General features: G+C 35.0%; 2 protein-coding genes across 3 annotated transcripts; one reads left to right on the forward strand and one right to left on the reverse strand.

Annotated features, from left to right (window-relative positions):
* Positions 1-3,698: 3,698 nt before the first annotated feature.
* Positions 3,699-5,008, forward strand: LOC130986671 (uncharacterized). Of its 2 annotated transcripts, XM_057910139.1 has the most exons (3): positions 3,733-3,999; positions 4,123-4,188; positions 4,222-5,008. In XM_057910139.1, exons 1-3 carry the CDS (start codon positions 3,877-3,879, stop codon positions 4,678-4,680), a joined length of 648 nt encoding a protein of 215 aa, XP_057766122.1. In that variant the 5' UTR covers positions 3,733-3,876; the 3' UTR covers positions 4,681-5,008. The 2 variants fall into 2 exon arrangements, with proteins under 2 accessions (XP_057766121.1, XP_057766122.1); XM_057910138.1 differs by having other exon boundaries at positions 3,699-3,999; positions 4,123-5,008.
* A 1,064-nt stretch (positions 5,009-6,072) lies between these two features.
* Positions 6,073-11,827, reverse strand: LOC130986672 (kinesin-like protein KIN-7E). Its single transcript, XM_057910140.1, has 14 exons — positions 11,534-11,827; positions 10,965-11,216; positions 10,408-10,497; positions 10,216-10,316; positions 9,998-10,111; positions 9,838-9,919; positions 9,673-9,740; positions 9,481-9,546; positions 9,255-9,379; positions 8,839-9,175; positions 8,518-8,619; positions 7,536-8,438; positions 7,036-7,361; positions 6,073-6,666 (listed from the first exon to the last, which is right to left on the reverse strand). The coding sequence occupies exons 2-14, from the start codon at positions 11,170-11,172 to the stop codon at positions 6,342-6,344; spliced, it is 2,847 nt and encodes a 948-aa protein (XP_057766123.1). The 5' UTR covers positions 11,173-11,216; positions 11,534-11,827; the 3' UTR covers positions 6,073-6,341.
* Positions 11,828-18,961: the final 7,134 nt, after the last annotated feature.

Genomic DNA, 18,961 nt, shown 5'->3' on the forward strand with positions numbered 1-18,961 from the left:
GAAGCAAACAAAAGAAAAACTATCAACACTACCATCTGGAATGTATTACACATTCATAAAAGCAATTGAGGCAAACCATGTCATGAACCCGAAGTTCAACGACACAAAACATTTTATGCTTTGGCATGATAGATTTGGACATCCTGGAGCAACTATGATGGATCGAATAATCAATAATTCATATGGACACAACATAGAGAACCAGAAGATTCTCCAAACAAATGAATTTACATGTGATGCATGTGCAAAAGGCAAGTTAGTGATTAAACCTTCCTACACGAAGGTTAATATCGAATCTCCATCTTTCTTAGAAAGAATTCAAGGAGACATTTGTGGACCCATACATCCACCAAGTGGACCATTTCGATACTACATGGTATTGATTGATGCTTCTTCAAAATGGTCTCATGTATGCTTACTTTCTACTAGAAATGCAGCATTTGCTAGACTACTTGCTCAAATTATAAAATTAAGAGCTCAATTCCCAGACAATCCAATAAAAAAGATTCGTCTTGATAATGCTAGTGAGTTTACATCTCAAGCATTCAATAATTATTGTATGGCTACTGGGATTGAGATTGAACACTCGGTTGCTCATGTCCATACTCAAAATGGTTTAGCAGAATTATTTATTAAACATTTACAACTTATTGCTAGACCATTACTTATGAAGTCAAAACTTCCAATTTCTGCTTGGGGTCATGCTATATTACATGCTGCAACATTAGTTCGTTTTCGGCCAGCAGCCAATAACCAATACTCTCCTTTACAAATTGTTTTTGGTCGAGAACCAAATGTTTCTCACTTACGAACTTTTGGTTGCGCTGTTCAAGTCCCAATTGCACCCCCACAACGTACAAAAATGGGTCCCCAACGAAGACTTGGGATATATGTTGGATTTGATTCACCTTCGATTATAAGGTATTTAGAACCTTTAACTGGTGATTTATTTACTGCACGTTTTGCAGATTGCTATTTTGATGAAATGACATTTCCAACATTAGGTAGAACAAATCTACATCCAGAAAAGCATAAGGAAATATCATGGAATGAAAGAAATTTGTCGCATTTTGATTCACGAAGTAATCAATGTGAACAAGAAGTCGAAAAGATAATTAATTTACAAAAGGTTGCAAACCAAATTCCTGATGCTTTCGTAGACACAAGAAAAGTGACACTATCTTATATTCCTGCTGCAAATGCTCCAGCTAAAATAAATGTCCCTGAAGGACAAACAATAGCGGCAACAAATGATTCTAAAGTTCGTCAAAAACGTGGTCGACCAATTGGTTCCAAAGATTCTATGCCTAGAAAAAGAAAAGGGCAAGATATGGACCAAACAATGGCAAAAATGATTGATCAATCAAATGAAAATAATGAAGTTCTTGACGAACCACAAGAAATTGAAAATCATGAGATCTCAATTAATTATTCATCATCAAATGTAATATGGAGAGAGCAAATATTGTCGTGAACGACACATTCGCTTTTAATATGGCTCTTCAAATTTCAAATGAGGATCCTGAACCACAGTCCATTAAAGAGTGCCAAAAGAGAGATGATTGGCCAATGTGGGAAGAAGCAATAAAAACGGAATTAAATTCCTTACATAAACGAAAAGCATTTGGACCTATAGCGCTAACTCCGGAATCCAAAATCCCTGTTGGATATAGATGGATATTTGTTAGAAAGAGAAACGAGAAAAATGAAGTTACGAGGTATAGAGCGAGACTCGTAGCACAAGGTTTCTCTCAACAACCAGGAATTGATTATGAAAAAACATACTCTCCAGTAATGGACGCTATCACTTTTAGATTTTTGATTAGTTTAGTTGTGTCACAAAGGCTTGATATGCGCCTTATGGATGTAGTAACTGCATATCTATATGGTTCACTAGATAGTGACATATACATGAAGATCCCTGAAGGATTTAAATTGCCCGAAGCATGTAAATCAAAACCTAGAAATATGTTTTCAATTAAACTCCAAAGATCGTTGTATGGGTTGAAACAGTCCGGACGTATGTGGTATAATCGACTCAGTGAATATCTGATGAAAGAGGGATACAAAAATGATGATACATGCCCTTGTATTTTCATAAAGAAAACTGAAAATGGATTTGCAATCATAGCAGTTTATGTTGATGATTTAAATTTGATTGGGACTCCTGAAGAGCTCAATAAAACTGCTGAATACTTGAAAAAAGAATTTGAGATGAAAGATTTAGGAAAAACAAAATTTTGTCTAGGTTTGCAAATTGAACATGTCCCTGAACGTTTATTTGTTCATCAATCTTCATACACAGAAAAAGTGTTAAAGCGTTTTAACATGGATAAAGCGCATCCATTAACATCACCAATGGTCGTTAGAACACTTGATGTGAATAAAGACCCATTTCGACCAATTGAAGATGGAGAAATAACACTTGGTCCTGAAGTACCATATCTTACTGCAATTGGAGCATTGACTTATCTAGCTAATAACACTAGACCAGATATAGCATTTTCTGTAAATCTCCTTGCGAGATATAGCTCTGCTCCCACTTTAAGACATTGGAATGGTATTAAACACATTCTACGCTCTAAAGGGAACCATTGACCTTGGATTATATTATTCTAAAGGTCTTGATTACTCTTTAGTAGGGTATGCAGATGCGGGTTATTTATCAGATCCACATAAAGCCAAGTCTCAAACTGGCTATGTTTTTACATGTGGAGGAACTGCTATATCTTGGAAATCTGTGAAGCAAAGCCTAACTGCAACATCCTCAAATCACTCTGAACTCATTGCAATCCATGAAGCAAGCTGAGAGTGTGTGTGGCTGCGAAATATGACAAGTTATATACAAGAGACGTGCGGATTGGCTTCACCAAAGGACAATCCAACTGTGTTATATGAAGATAATGCCGCTTGTATTGCGCAACTCAAGGAATGATACATCAAAGGTGACAGGACGAAGCATATATCTCCCAAATTTTTCTTCACACATGACCTCCAAAAGAGCGGCGACATTGACATCCAACAAATTCGTTCAAGTGATAATGTGGCAGATTTATTTACAAAGGCGTTACCAACATCGACATTCAGAAAGCTAGTACACAAGATCGGCATGCGTCGACTCAAAGATATATCATGATCATTTTTCAAGGGGGAGCAGCTGTACTCTTTTTCCTTTGACCAAGTTTTTGTCCCATTGGGTTTTTCTTGGCAAGGTTTTAATGAGGCAGCATTTTTTTAGGGTTAGTCATTTAAGGGGGAGTGTTGTAAATATATATATATATTTCCCTACTTAATGACCTAACCCTAAACCCTAACCCTAGCTTTGTATCTCCTATAAATAGAGGCATTTAGTCCTCACAATAAATCACTCCTACAGATTTATTCTCTCTACGCTCTCTACGCTTTTCTCTTCTCTTTTACTTTTCTCTCTACTTTCAACAGAAATAATATTTTAGTCAATCCACTAATTATAAAAAAATCGGCCCATTCATTTTTAAGCTAAAAACCGGTTTTTTTACCTGACACCTAGGTGGCCAAAAATCACTAGCCACGTATATTTATATTGATGAAGTAACATACTCCATATTTATAATTAGTAAGTTTTGTTTGTGGATGAAATTTTGAAGATTGATGTAGGGTGAAACATAAATATCTCCGAAGCATAAAAATAGTAGAAATGTGGGAACAAAAACCGACGTTGCAACAACCCCTCTCTTTAAATTCGTGATATCCAATTTCTCCCACATCCCGTCTCTGATCTGCGATTGCGTGCAAGCAAGCCGACTCTCTCTTTTTCTCCTCTACTCTCCCTCTCTCTCAAAAAAAAAAAAAAAACTTGTTTTACAGAGAGAGAGAGTGAGACCACAACGCGAGAAAATGGGAGGGTGTGCTTCCAAGTCAATGCTGAAGAACGTCGACGACGACGCCGACCTCGTTCCTCTTCCGGCACCGGAGAACCAAGAGGCTCCGGTCAAAGTAGAAGAGGCCATGGCCGTCAAGGTAATTAAACTCATATTATTGCGTGTGTGTGTCCATTTTGTCGCATATATTTCCTTTTGAATTTAGATTTGCATGCATATATTAGTGATATACACTACGTGGGGCCTTAATCATGTTGTGTAGATCGAAGAGGAGATGGAGCAAGAAGAGGCGAAGGTCGAGGAAGCTCTTGAGGAGGAAACAGTGAAGGCCGAAGAAGCTCTTGAGGAGGAAACAGTGAAGGCCGAAGAAGCTCTTGAGGAGGAAACTGAAGAAGCTCTTGAGGAGGAAACTGAAGAAACTCTTGAGGAGGAAACAACAGAGAGCCTTCCAATTGAAACCCCCGATGATAATGTAACAGTGAAATCGCCCCAACCTTGTGAAGAAAGTGAAACAGAAGCTGCCCATCAATGTGTAACAGAGGCTGAGCAAAATAAAGCAGAAGCCGAAGAATCTCGGGCTACAGAAACTTGTGAGGAGATCCAGAATGAAGTAGTCGACGCTGCAGAGGATGCAAAGATGGAGAAAGAAGTTGATGCATCCGATCATGAAAAGACGTCAGAAGACGCTACTCCGGAGATGGAGAAAGAAGCTGAGAAAAGTGAAACAACAACGCAGGAAGCGTCGGAGGCGGAGAAGAAAGTGGAGGAAGAGAAACCTGCAGCTCCTGACTTGAGATCAAGGTTTAGGCTGTGGTTTTAGAGATCCTCATCTTCCATCTTTTCCCTCTCATTTTTTCACCTTTCATTACCATGTTTTTGAAGATTCTTCATTGCTTGTTATAGAATAACATTCCGCTGCATGCATCAATTAGCTCTTTCTTTTAGTTCCTAATTAAGTTCAATCTTCATTGGGATTTATATATGTTATTCTTTTGACCCACCTTAATTTTGCTTAACTTATCTCTAATCAGGGCGGAGCTGCATAGAGCCCAGAGGGTTCATGGCCCCCTGGATTTTTTTTAATTAGTAGTATGTATTAACGAATAATTATAATAAAATCATATCATGGTATTTTGATTTGAGGTTCATTATAGTGGGTATATATATAGAAATCATGATTGGACTTTCTTTCTTTAAATTAAATTTTATAATTTACAAGTTTGATGTTTTTTTTGTAATTTTATATCTATTATTGAATGTTTGTTTAATTATTTCATGGATTAACAAATTAAATTAGATAAATTTTTATATGATATATCTTCAATTCCTTAATATTCAGTTCCATTATTAGAGAATATTTTAATTATATGAAATATGAATATTTTAATTTTTTTTTTACTTACTACTCTTGAAAAAATATGTTTAGTTATTTCTGACTCCGCCACTACCTCTAATTAAATACTTCTAATTATGTTAAAAGTTACAAATATACCACCATCACCACTATTTTAAGGAATTTATGATTATGTTGTATTGTTGTTTATAAACTTTTGCACAAGTAAACAAAGTTTATGAGTTATACGACAATCAGAGAAATCGCGTCAATTATTAGTTCTTCTCCTTCTTCGATCACTTCTCAATCTTCAGCTCTCTTCTCCAACTCAGTTATTTCATTGGACTACTCTTCCAATTTCAAGTAACCTTCGAATTTTTCGGCGAATCGCTATAGGAAATAAAAGAAAACAAAAAAGGTTTACAAAAATATACTCCATCCGTCCCGCTTCAAATGACCCAAAAAAATTGGTCATTAATATTAAGAAATGTGTGATAAAAGTGTAAAGTGGTGGTGGGGCAATCCAAAAAGTAATGTTAAATACCTAATTTTATTTCTAAATTTGGGTTGGGTCACTTGAAGTGGGACAACCCAAAATAGAAATTAAGTCATTTCAAGTGGGACGGAGGGAGTAATGTGTATAAAATTGGTACTGAAATTCAATATATGTGATTCATTCTTCAATGTGCAAACTTGATAAGAGGGGAAACGATTGAAACCTTGCTAGTAAATGCCATATTGGTAAACAATCGATTGTTTTCATATATATCCTACGTCATTAGCCATATCAATAAGGGAATTTGAGCTTATGTTTCTTGTTAGATTCTTGAAATATATTTTGGTTCTGCTCACAAAAGAATTCAAAAAAAGAAAGAAAAGTAAATGAACCCTGAAGAATGTATAAGTAAATGGAGACACAATTTACAACCAAAAAGAGATTTATACAAAAATAATAGCTCATCAATGGCTCTACATACATACTCCGTTATTTTCAAGCCCTCTTTCTATGAGTCAAATAGTAAGATACTAACTTTACACCAACAACCATTTCTAGCCTGGTAAAAATTATACAGTTAATGCTTATTCCCAGCAATTTCATATCACAACTCAGAATGTAGAGAGAACGACGATAACAACGATCTCACGGGTCACAGGAACGATATCAGGCTCCGTCTGAAGCTATTGTGGGATCTTGTGGAGCGTCGTGGTGTGAAGTTAAGCCCGAACATCTCTTTGTGATGCGTCTGACCGTGTTCCATGGAGCTGACCAGCTTCGCCACGAGGAATGCGCTGTCAGCAACGTGATCCATGTCGTCCGTTTTGGTCCATAGCCTGTAGGAGAGCTGTAGGCGTCTGAGCTTGGTGTCGAGGCCGATGCCCCACTTGAGGAAGAGGCTCTCGCGTTCTTGCTCCGAAAGCTTCTTTGACATCCTCTTGCTCAGCATTCGCCTCTCCTCGCGAAGTGCCTTCAGGCTGTTCATAAGAAATATATCAGCAGTTGAGGATAAAAGTAGTAGAGTTTTATGCATGTGTTTTGAAGAATTCTTGGTCATGCGAAGCTTATTTAGGGTTAAATCGCCGAAAATTTTCACCAACTTTGACCTGATTCTGGTTTTAGACATGATCTATACAACGTTCGAATAATGGCCTCACTTTCCGACGACTTGAAAAATGATGCGGCGTGATTTTTTCCTCATGCCACGTCATTTTTCCGAGCATCGGGAAATTTTTGGGCCTGTCTATTTTGCTATATATCAAAGAATGAGGTCATTATTGAAACATTTCAAAAACGTGTAGCAGAACTTTTCGACCAAGACTTGGAAAGGGGAGCCGTGATCTCACCTTAGAGCCAGCGTCAGACACTGTCCGTTGACGACGGTATTCTCGCCTCGAGAGAATTTATCCCTAAGGAACTTCATCCTCCTCATCTCCACCTCCATATATATAGCATCCGAAGGATCACCACCTTGGAAGAGCATGAAGAAGTAACTCCTGTGTATCAACGAGACGTTGCAAGCATGCCAGAGTTCGACTATCTCTCGTTGGAGCCTCCTGAACTCGGCAGGCCAGTTTGAAAGACCTTTGAACTCATCTACGATGGGATCCAAACCGACATCTTTGACATCCCTCTTTGGAGATTCATCGGCTTCTGGTACAGTCGCCATCGACTGCATCATTATATGACATGTTATATATATGAAACGAAAAGCTTTTTTATTCGTTAACAAAAAATGCTTCAAGTAAATGGACACACGAGTTTGGAATGAGGATAACAAGAAACCTTAGTTTTCTAAAATGCTGTGATTATTAACTAAGTATAAGAGAAAGAAAGCATAACTCACCTGATTCTTGGTGTGAATATCTTGGGTTGGAAGCTTCTCATTTGGGGCGTCGATCTCGATATCAAAAGTTTTGTCGGGGGAACACTGAGAATCCTTCCTTGATAAATCTCGAACAAAGGGACTAAAGCTCCATGGGGAAAATTTCTTTTCAAAATCTACGTATCCTCGTTCTGATCCAAACGACGACGTGATCTCACTAAAATCCATCATCTTGTGCCAAGGTGAATTCGAGTCAGCAATCCTTGCTCTGCAGCTTCTGCTCTTAGTCAATTTGAAGAAGCTGGCTAGGGGTGAATCTTGATTCAGTTGTGTAACGTGAGATGGGAATTCTGGTGAGTGAATTGAGCTAACTTCTCTCTGTTCCTTGGATGGAGGAGACGATGAGTCCTTCTCTTCGTGTTCCTTCTCTTCTTCCTCCATTGCACAATCATTCTCCATCGGAGAAGACTTGATCACTTGATTGTTTTCAAAAGGAGTTGACGGTGTTTCCATGGTCTGCGCATGTCCATTTACATATACTTCCACATGAGGGAATTCGGTGTTCTCTTCTGAACATACGGAATCGCAGTTTGTAGCCACTTTGTTACTAAACTCTTCTGCTTCGATGCAACGGACTTCCCTGCATATATCCTCCGATGCCCCACTACTCTCCTTCTCTATCTCCTCCCAATCGTGATTGGAGTAACTGTCGCTGGAGTTTGAAGCTAAGATCCTCGGTGGTGAATTACTAGGCACAAAGTCATCATCAAAATACGGGACTTTCACTATCTGATCGTCTGAACTCGTTCTGCTGTGTCCACCGGAACATGTTCCCAAGGAGTGAGGTGTCCGTGTCTCCTCTTCTGCTATCGTACTGTCTGGTGATCTTTGGACTCGCAAGTGAGGGTAGTGTCCTGATCCGACCTGGAGAAGAAAATCGAGAAAGAAGTGAACACACAAAAAATGGAAGAAAATATTTCAAATTTTATACGAGAAATGTTACCCGTGTCAAGGATGCTTCATTTCCAATGATTTCTAGCAAATCTTTGACATGTGATTGAGCGACATCTCTTTGAAGAGTAAGATCGTTTATCTTCTCCTCGAGCTAGAAGAAAGTGAAATCATAACACTCAATATTCATAGTAAAACCATAAAATTTACATACTGATATAAGTTCATCTATTTAAAAATTTATGACCTAAATATGGATTGCCTCATATGTCCAGCATGTACGTAGTGATCTTATTATCGTGGATTAAAAGTCACGTTTCAACGGTTAATGAAATCAAAGTTCATTTTCAAGCAACATACAAAAGTTTAGTACCTTAGTGATTTGAAGATCTTTCTCTCTCAGCATCGCAGGATAGTTTGGCGTGGAGACAGTAGATTGATAATTTCTCAGCTCACTCTCTAGTCTCGTTAGCTCTCGTTGCAAATACTTGACCAAAGCTTTGTCAGACATGACCACGTTAACTTTGGCATTGGTGGTCACTTCCTTTGCACAGCTAGCAAACAGAAGAGTGTTTCTTGATTGCTCAACATGACTGCGTGCAGGGCTCATTGTGCAAATGATGGCCGTTCTAGCATTCCCCCCCAACGATGTTTGCAGGATTCGTGTCAGTTTAGAATCTCTGTAAGGAATGTGTCCGCCTCGACCCTTGCTATATAATGCCACAAATCAATTACCACAAATGTAACTGAAATTTGGAAGAAAGGAAAAAAGTACGAAAGTGTGAATACCTTAGCTTGCGAATGACAGTTCCTAATGTCAGCAAACTGCGATTTATGTGGCAGCCTTCTTTTAATCTCGTCCCAGCTGAATTAGCTTGTGATGCTCGTTCACTTCCAGCAAGATCGACAAAATTCTATATCACAATGAAGAACCGATTTCAATGAGAAAAAAAAAATGCACAGCATTTGGAAACATCAAAGATTATTCACAATTAGTGCTCCTATGATTCCATACCACAGCAGCTGCAAGTGCGCTAGCATTGTCCCTGCCTATAAAATCACGGGGAGAGCTTTCCACTGTCTGCAATAACGTAATTTGTCTCAATGAAAAATCATCTAAAACAAGCGCTTTGATCCCACAAGATTTGAGGTATTTCTTCACAAAAGTTCTCAAGAAAACATGGGAAAGTGAAAAAACAAGCCTTACCAGTCTAATAATCTGGTGAGATCTGGAGCTGACTTCATTAAGGGATGTCTCTCCAATTTGTCTTTCAGCTGCAAACGTCGACAAAATATTCAGAATCTATAGTTCCACATATTCGACTGGCTTAGGAGGTCACTTGAAGATTCAAAAATCGACTAAATTTCTTACCTTCACAAACAGAAAGCAGCTGAATCACATGATCCCAGTCCCTTATAGTTTCCTCTGTGAGCTTCTCGACCACCGTCCCTCTCTAGCAAAAGCAAAAGGGTCATCTGTCAGGAAATTTTCAAATAGAATCTTGAAAATGTGGGCGGGGAAAAGGATTCACCTCTGGATCATCCAAGAGCCTAAGAGGAGTGCTATCTACACTGAGGAGGTCTCTCACAGATTCATTATAGATTTCCAAAGCAGAGAACTTCAACACGAAATCTCTTTCTGGATGCTGAAACATCATAGTTAGTTGAAGTAATTAGCCGATTTACTCCAAGAAGTTACTCTGCATTTGCAAATGAGAGGTATAAAACAAAAAATGGGATTTAGGATTACCTTCTGTATGTACTCATATATGTCAGCTATTGCATACTCGGTCACTCCAGTCATTGTGAATGTCTTCCCACTGCTCGTTTGGCCGTATGCAAAAACACTTGCTACACAATTTTTTGAATCATAGTTTGGTTCAGTATGCACTGAAAGAGACTATACATGAAATGGGGATAAGAGTGCATAGACTGTACTCACAATTCATTCCACTAACAACTGAAATTGCGACATTTTTGGCTGCTCTTTCGTACACTTCCCTTGTCGAGCAATCGGGCCTAAACACCCTATCTATACAGGAAAAAGGGCCAAAAGAAAAACAGCATTTCACCAGCTATTCTCAAATGACATCAATATAACAGTAGTATTTGAAGGCAACTATTTTCAGCATAAAATCAAGATATCCTAAAATATCACACACCAGATTTAGAATTGAAATCCATAGATAGGCAACAATGAGCTCTGTTCAACAAGGCAACATTCTCATTTAGCCTATTGATTGCAGCTTTTTCCAGACCTCTGAGAAAAGCATGAAAAAAAACGGCTCGAAACAAAACATGATACATCACATCATGATCATCTTCATACACCTCCTCATTAAACTCAAAAACATCAAAATTATCAATGCACAAATTACATTCGGAAGCTGCAACTTATGATCACGATCAAACTCAAACACACAAAATTCTGGGGAAATTACAAAAAACCATCAAAACTATCAACAAACAGAGCAAACATTTGGGAAAATTGCAACTCACCAAATGTGTAAGCAGTAGGATACATGGACCTATCCGAAGCAGAGACATTAACATTCTTATAAATAACAGTGTTATCATTGATGCAGTCCCAATCTGCAACATCATGCCTGAAGATCTCCTTCCCATTCAACGGCCTCAAACGCACCGACACGTTAATCCTCTCCTCACTGCCTCTCACCACCTCCTCTCCACCTTCAACAGTCCCCATTTTCCACCCCAGAAAATGGGGGGCGAGAAATAAGCTTCACAAAACTACAAGGAAAAGAAATAATGGGAATTTTTTTTGGAGCAGCCAATGATGAACATCAGCTAGAATTTTTGCAAGGAGTCAATGGAAATATACTAATCCTTCTCAATCATATATAATGTGGCCACCCCATTTGTCTCATGCATTAAATTAGGGATTTATGCAATTTTCTGTGGCAAAGGGGTTGTGTGGTCCATATCTACAGACTGTCAAATGTCTTGATTCTTATGAATGTTTCCCAAGTCAGGGGCTTCAAAACTTAAAATAATGCGGGATTAGGTTTGAATATATGTCATGCTTAAGAATCAAGAATTTCTTTTACCTGATAATTCGAGGAAAAAGATTTGATTTTTCCTCTTTTTTTTTCGGGGGGGCCGTGGTCAAGGAATGTCGGATTGGAATTATCTTTGCAAGAAAATGTGTCCCTTCTCTCTTCTTTCACAATCCCTCTGCTCCCTTCTTCCCTCTGCACTGCAAGATGGGACTTGGGAGAGAGAAGGAAAGAGAGGAGAGAGATCGGATTTTTACAATCAAAGTTTGGTTCTTTTTCTTTTTCAGGCTTTGGTTATGAGATCGTTTTTAGGAAGGTGGCAAAACGATGAAAAAGACTGTAAATTTTTTATGAGTTTTTTTTTTTTTTTTTGTGGATTTTTATTAACGTAACGTAAGCCACGGTTTATAATAATCTCATCTAACTAATCCTCAAACTAATGTCTCATTACGTGTGTGGGTTTGATTTTAGTGTGATACTAAGCTCTAAAATACTGCTCTCATCTCGATTTTCGTCAAAATGGATTGAATTAAAATAAATTACACGACATTCATATCGGTATGTAATAATATGATTGTTTGTAGTCTCGAATGTCATTAATTTGAGTTGAATCATATCAAATTGAAATGTTCGTAAGTAAAAAAATATATAATTGAAGAGTTTATTATTAATATATATAAAAAATTGATATAAAAGGAGTATGAATTTAGGATGGGATGTGTCGTTGGTTGACAAGGATGTCCAAACATGATTATAATACAATAAAGTCTGAATTATTTATTTCTCTTCTGACTTTTTTCACGTTTCTATATTATTTTATTTTTTTACTTTTGTAGTATTATTTTTAATGAAGATGATGGACCATCATATCCTACTTTGGAAAAAATTGGCCCCAAGAAAATGATAGTTATATTTAATATTTTATTTATTTTGATAGTTATATTAACTAGTTGCTGTTAGAGCCTTAGAGGTCTTCTCGCAATAAATTTTCATTTTTCAAGAATGAAATGTGGTCCAGCTTTATAAAACTTTACAAGGAAAATCACAAAAGGTTATATTTAATATCGTATAAGAATAACAACATAAATTGTATACTATTCAATTTACAATTAAGTTCCTCGATTACTTGCAGGCATAGAAAAGGATAAACTATATATATAGGATATGAGATCATGTAGTATCCAATGCTTATAATAGATTCGTAGATCCAAATCTAGACCACACATTTATGACATGTGGCGCATCAAGATGGTGACACGTGGCAAGGCATTTCAAGGCAAAATCTTGAGAGGGGTAAAATTGGAATGTAATTTTCAGATTTAATAATTAAAAAAATATATATTTTTTTTAGATTTTCTCAAAATAGATATATTTTAGATGCATATAGTTTCACACAAAGATGCATAAAGTTCTCACATGAAATGTATGACTTTGAACAGTAAAATGCATTTGATTTTTCCAGTTTTGGTATTTTCACCACCCCACCCCACACCACCCCCCAACCCTCCCCATTACCACCCCCCAAAATAGTCATGTTTCACATGCATATAAAATCAAACAAAAGTGCATAAAGATTTTACATAAAAATGCATTAAATTATACAAAAAAATGCATTTCATTTTAATAAAACTGGTATTTTCGCCACCCCACCCCCACCCCCACCCCCACCCCCACCCAATTTTTTTTTTAAACTTGATTTTCTGACCACTGACCCCCCAAAACTGATTTTCTGATTGTTGAGTCGCTGACCCACCCCTCCCCACCAAATTTTTTTTCCTCAAAAACTGATTTTCTGACGGATCTACGGATCTATATATATATATATATATGTATATATATATAGGGAGCGGTTATTCAATAAACCACCCTTATTTTAAGAATTACGAACCAGTAAAAATGCATGAATTTTATGTATAACACGCATGAATAAACTGTATAAAGGTACGAATTGCGAAAAATAATTTTTTGCTACCTTTGGGATTCGAACTCAGGACCATGAATTTATCCAACAAGGTGATGAATCAACCGTAGATCTTGATGATCTAAGGGCTGAAAATGGTTCCTAATTTATATTTTAAGAAGCGTTCTTATTTTAGCCTTCCCCTATATATATATATATATGGGGTGGGCTACCGTGAAAGCACTTCTTAAAATAAGAAATAAGAGCAATTTTTAATGTATGAATTATATATATATATATATATATATATATATATATATAGGGGTGGGCTAGAATAAAAACAATCTTAAGTGTATAAAATATAAACGTTTTTTAATGTACGAATTTTATCCAACATGGTTACGAATTGCGAAAAATAAATTTTTGTTACCTTTGGGATTCGAACTCAGGTCCACGAATTCATCCAACAGGGTTACGAATCAACCGTAGATCTTGATGATCTAAGGGCTGAAAATCATTTATATTTTATACACTTAAGAGTGTTTTTATTCTAGCCCTCCCCTATATATATATATATATATATATATATATATATATATATATATATATATATATATAGGGGAAGGCTAAAATAAGAACGCTTCTTAAAATATAAATTAGGAACCATTTTCAGCCCTTAGATCATCAAGATCTACGGTTGATTCATCACCTTGTTGGATAAATTCATGGTCCTGAGTTCGAATCCCAAAGGTAGCAAAAAATTATTTTTCGCAATTCGTACCTTTATACAGTTTATTCATGCGTGTTATACATAAAATTCATGCATTGTTGCTGGTTCGTAATTCTTAAAATAAGGGTGGTTTATTGAATAACCGCCCCCTATATATATATATATATATATATATATATAGTCAGCTTCAATGGAGACCACTTCCCTATATAGAGAATAGAGACCAAATCAGAGTCATTGATCTCACCAAAATCAATGAATCAGATTCATCCGAATTCTTGAAGTTTAGAAAATCCCGTAAATTCATCATTTTCCAATTTTGGAAACCAACGAACATTATTATGAACTTACGAACATACTAATGTTCGTCAATGTGTTCGTATAAAAAAACAAAAGTACATACTAATGTTCGTCGATATGTTCATATAAAAACAAATGAACATACAAATAAACATACTTATATTCGTAAGTTCATAATAATGTTCGTTGGTTCCCAGAATTGAAAAATGAGGAATTTATAGGATTTCCTAGATTTGAAGAATTCGGATGAATCTGATTCATTGATTTTGGTGAGATCAATGGCTTTGATTTATCTTCATTCTCCATATATGGGAGTGGTCTCCATTGAACTCTTCCATATATATATATATATATATATGGGGGAAAGAGTTCAATAAAGAACACTAAATATTCAAATAACAGAGAACAAATCTCAGTCGTTGATCTTGTCTAATCTAACGGTCAGCATTTATTCACGTCATGTTCAACGAATTTTTATGTGAACATGTAGGGGGTCGAACCCCAAAAAATCAGTATATTTTGATGAACGTTCAACGAAATGATTGATATGTTCAATATATTTTGATGAACATGAGCGTGTTCGTGTTCTCCATTGAACGTGACCCTATATAAATATATATATCATATTTTAAATTTTGAATTTGATTAATAATTAATTCAAAGGTGCAATGGGTTGTTACGGTAGTTTATACTCCCTTTGTCCATTAAATGAGTTCTCAATTTTATTTTATTTTATCTTTCTATCAAGTGAGTACACATTTTTTTTTTGTTAAGTGCACTTACAATTATTTAAAATTTGTGTCACTCTTAATAAGACCCTTATTTCACTCACCTACACTATCAATTATTTAAAACTTGTGTCACTCTTAAATATGTACTCATTTGGTGGACAGATATACAGAGCATTATTTTTAAAAATATAATGTCATATTCATTTCTATTATAATATTAATATTATATATATATATATATATATATATATATAACTATATAGTCGGTATTATAGATATAAATATGTTTATGCCTATTGATAAAATGAAATGTGAAAGTTAACAGAAAATGTGAGCGTATATAATTATAATCATTTAATTGACTTATACATTTTCTTTGAATATTCAAGAAACCAATCCCGAAGAATGACTAAGCATAATATATTTGGGGTAATTGCTTTTAAATATATTTTTCTCTATTTTCTGAAATTGCACATCACCTTTGAAATTCGCCTCTTAATACATCACTTTTTTTTTCTTTCTGAAATTGCACATGGTCAGCCAACCACCAATCGAAAAAATAACGTGGACGTCGGAAACGCCACATATACACGCCGAAAAAAAAATAATTGATATGGCAGCCATAGGAAATTATTTTTTTTCTATTAGATTCTAATTTACACATTTTAATATTAAGGCATTAATCTCCCAAATTCCCAATTTTCCCCTAAATTTCCTAATTTTACAATTTCCCCCCATTTTAGAATTGCCCCTAGCTAGCGTCTGGTTTCATTTTCGACCATCTGTTCCAGCCATTCCACCAAGACCAAGAGAGGCGAGCTCGGCCGCATCTGGGTATGGGTTCGATGGCGCGCGACGAACCGACGACCAAGGCTCTAGCGCATGTGGGCTCCGGCGCATATCGAATCAGGCAAGGAGACACACCCTACGAAGAGGCGACCAAGGCTCCAGCCCATCTGGAAATTTGTGGTCTTGATTTCCCCTGTTATCTAATCTGAAACCTGTTATCTAATCTGAACTAAACCGCTCCTTTTCGGGCCATTTCCTTCTTCCTCCACTCTGCTTATTTTAAGACATGTGTAAAAATGAGTAAGCTTTCTACATATTTCCATCTATAGTTGTGTTTTTGTTCAATGTATTATTTGTGATCTTATTGATATATAGTTGCTCCTTGCTATTTGCAACTGGAAAACGTCTAAAGATGAGTGTTTTCGCTTCATTAATGAATGGTTATGTGTTATTTATGCTAAGTTTTTAACGAACCAGAAACTAGAAAAATTAATCGATTCATCGCACATTTCAATCGTCCAGGTGTTTTGAGCAAGTCTTCTGTTGCAGCCTCTGGACTCCAACAAGGACAAATTTAATTAAAAGAATTCCCACAATTGAATTGTGTAATCTGATGTGGACAAATTTAGAATTTAGGAAAATAAGTGGGTTTGAGCTAAAATATTAAAAATTAGAAATTAATAGCAAAAAAAAAAAAAATCTACATGGCTGCTACATCAATTAAAATTTATTTTTCGGCGTGTATATGTGTGGTGTTTCCGGCGTTCACGTCATTTTTTCGATTGGTGGTTGGCTGACCATGTGCAATTTTAGAAAATAATAATAATAATAATAATGTATTAGGAGACGGATTTAAAAGATGATGTGTAATTCTAAAAAATGAGAAAATGTAATGTATTTAGGGAATTAAGACCAATATATTTCATACTTTTCTTAGAGGAGCAGTTTATTTATGTTCAATTACCTTTAATAACATCTAACAAAATCCAAAACACAATCATTTTTAAATAGCAGTAATAATTGTCTTTGACATAAATTCTGTGCCTAGCTAATAGGTTGCACATGGCATCCGTGTAGTTCTTTTATTAAAATAATAACTAGCCCATGTACTTAAAATTTTATATGGAGTATAAATTATCCTGTTTGCATACTGAGAATTACTGGTACACTTTAATAAGATATTTTAAATTATTTTATTGAAATATTTATAAAAAAATTATTAAATTATGTGAATGGCACGACGTTATCTCTAATAAAAATATATTGAAAGAATAAATTAATATGTATCCATTCATAAAAACAAGTTTATGCTATTGTTTTAAATTACAGGAGTAGTTTAGTTTGTGATTTCTTTATATTAGTGTGTTTTCTGTTTATTGTTTAGTTATACGTTTTGCCATTTTTATCATTTTATATGTTGTAATTATAATTATATATACTTTTTTATTTTATTTTTATTATATGTAATTTTTATATTTAAAAATAACTATTTAAAATGTTGTTGTTAGAGCGATCAGGGATAAATATCGCAAAATAGATGTTATTGGGTTCAAATGAATATTGTTGATGTGGAAGAGAAATAAATTAATTAAATATTAAAGAGTTTGAATGATTGAGTGGTTAGAGTGGTTGTTATTAATAGACAATATATAGTAAACTCATTCCCTCACTTATGGAAACAATTATCCATTAATCCTTTCTCAGTAATAAAAATAATAATAGGCCAACATTGATCATGGACATGTTATGTTGTTGAATACAAAGAAAAGCTGCTAAAAGAAAAGAGTTTGTAGGGTGGGGACACAAATTTCTTCTTTGACCAAAAAATGGTTTTGCATCCCATGTGCATGTGCTAATGTTATACCACTCCTCATTATTACTTCACCCATGCAAATGCATGTGCCATTAGCAAAACTAAAATAAAATAAAATCCATAGATTGCGTAATTTATATATGCCCAATGCAAAACACGAATACAAGGACCATGTAGTGTTAAAATTTGTTGGACATTTAGATCAAGCTGTATAAATTGTGATCGTGTCTGAATTTATTTAGAAAGGAATTTTCGTTTATAAAGAAGATTGATCAAATACTCAGTATATATATATATATATATATATATATATATATATATATATATATATATAGGGAGAGGTTCAGGAAAGAACCATAAATAAAAGAAGACCGGAGAACCATTTTCAGCCATTCGATCATCAAGATCTACGGTGGATGCATCATCTTGTTGGATGAATGCAGATCCTGGGTTCGAATCCTGAAGGGAGCATTTTTTTTATTTTTTTGAGTGCATTAATTTTAACAGCGGATGCATTAATTTTTACAGTGAATGCATTAGATTTGATGGTTCTCCCGTTCTCACAAATAATGTAGTTCTCTCTAGAACCACACCCTATATATATATATATATATATATATATAAAACATTAGAATTCTCGAATGTTTAAATCAGGAATTTGAAATGGATTGCGCTTGGACAGGGACGACATGGTATCCAATTAGTATTGTGTTAATTAGCAAGTTTGTTCTTAAAAATGTGTTAATGCACGAGGCATATCTAGGAAATGGTTCCAATGAGATCTTTCATATATGATAAGATCTTAGATTGATTTGCGGTTGTTAATTTAATATATATATTATAAGGTTAATTGTTTTTTCTTTGGTTCAAATCTTAGAGGGAGCAAAATTTCAATAAAAATAGATAAGTGTATTGTGAGTGGAGAAAAGATTTAACCTTAGTAATAGTATTAAAGTGATATATTAAGAATCTATACTATATTAAAAAGTACTTTCAATTGAAAATCAAATTGGAATTAATTTTAAAATTGAATGACAAATTTGTGATTATAATAAAATTGAAGGATTATTTATAAACTATAATTTTTTTTATTTTATTTTTCTTTAATTTCTTATGTATTATGTTTCAATTCTTTTATTGTTTCAATTCTTATGTATTATGTTTCAATTCTTTTAATTAATTTCTTATTTATGCTTTTATTATATTTATAAATTTT

This window comes from Salvia miltiorrhiza, chromosome 5 (genome assembly GCF_028751815.1).
Source record: "Salvia miltiorrhiza cultivar Shanhuang (shh) chromosome 5, IMPLAD_Smil_shh, whole genome shotgun sequence".
NCBI classification, from domain to species: domain Eukaryota; kingdom Viridiplantae; phylum Streptophyta; class Magnoliopsida; order Lamiales; family Lamiaceae; genus Salvia; species Salvia miltiorrhiza.

What these genes read in the sequence shown, in the direction of transcription:
- LOC130986671 (XM_057910138.1), top strand. Translation starts at nt 3,877, where the DNA reads ATGGGAGGGTGTGCTTCCAAGTCAATGCTGAAGAACGTCGACGACGAC. An exon ending in AAGAGGCCATGGCCGTCAAG is followed by an intron (nt 4,000 to 4,122) that starts GTAATTAAACTC and finishes CATGTTGTGTAG; the next exon opens with ATCGAAGAGGAGATGGAGCA.
- LOC130986672 (XM_057910140.1), bottom strand. Translation starts at nt 11,172, where the DNA reads ATGGGGACTGTTGAAGGTGGAGAGGAGGTGGTGAGAGGCAGTGAGGAG. An exon ending in TATATGAGTACATACAGAAG is followed by an intron (nt 10,112 to 10,215) that starts GTAATCCTAAAT and finishes ATGATGTTTCAG; the next exon opens with CATCCAGAAAGAGATTTCGT. An exon ending in ATATTCACACCAAGAATCAG is followed by an intron (nt 7,362 to 7,535) that starts GTGAGTTATGCT and finishes ATAATGATGCAG; the next exon opens with TCGATGGCGACTGTACCAGA.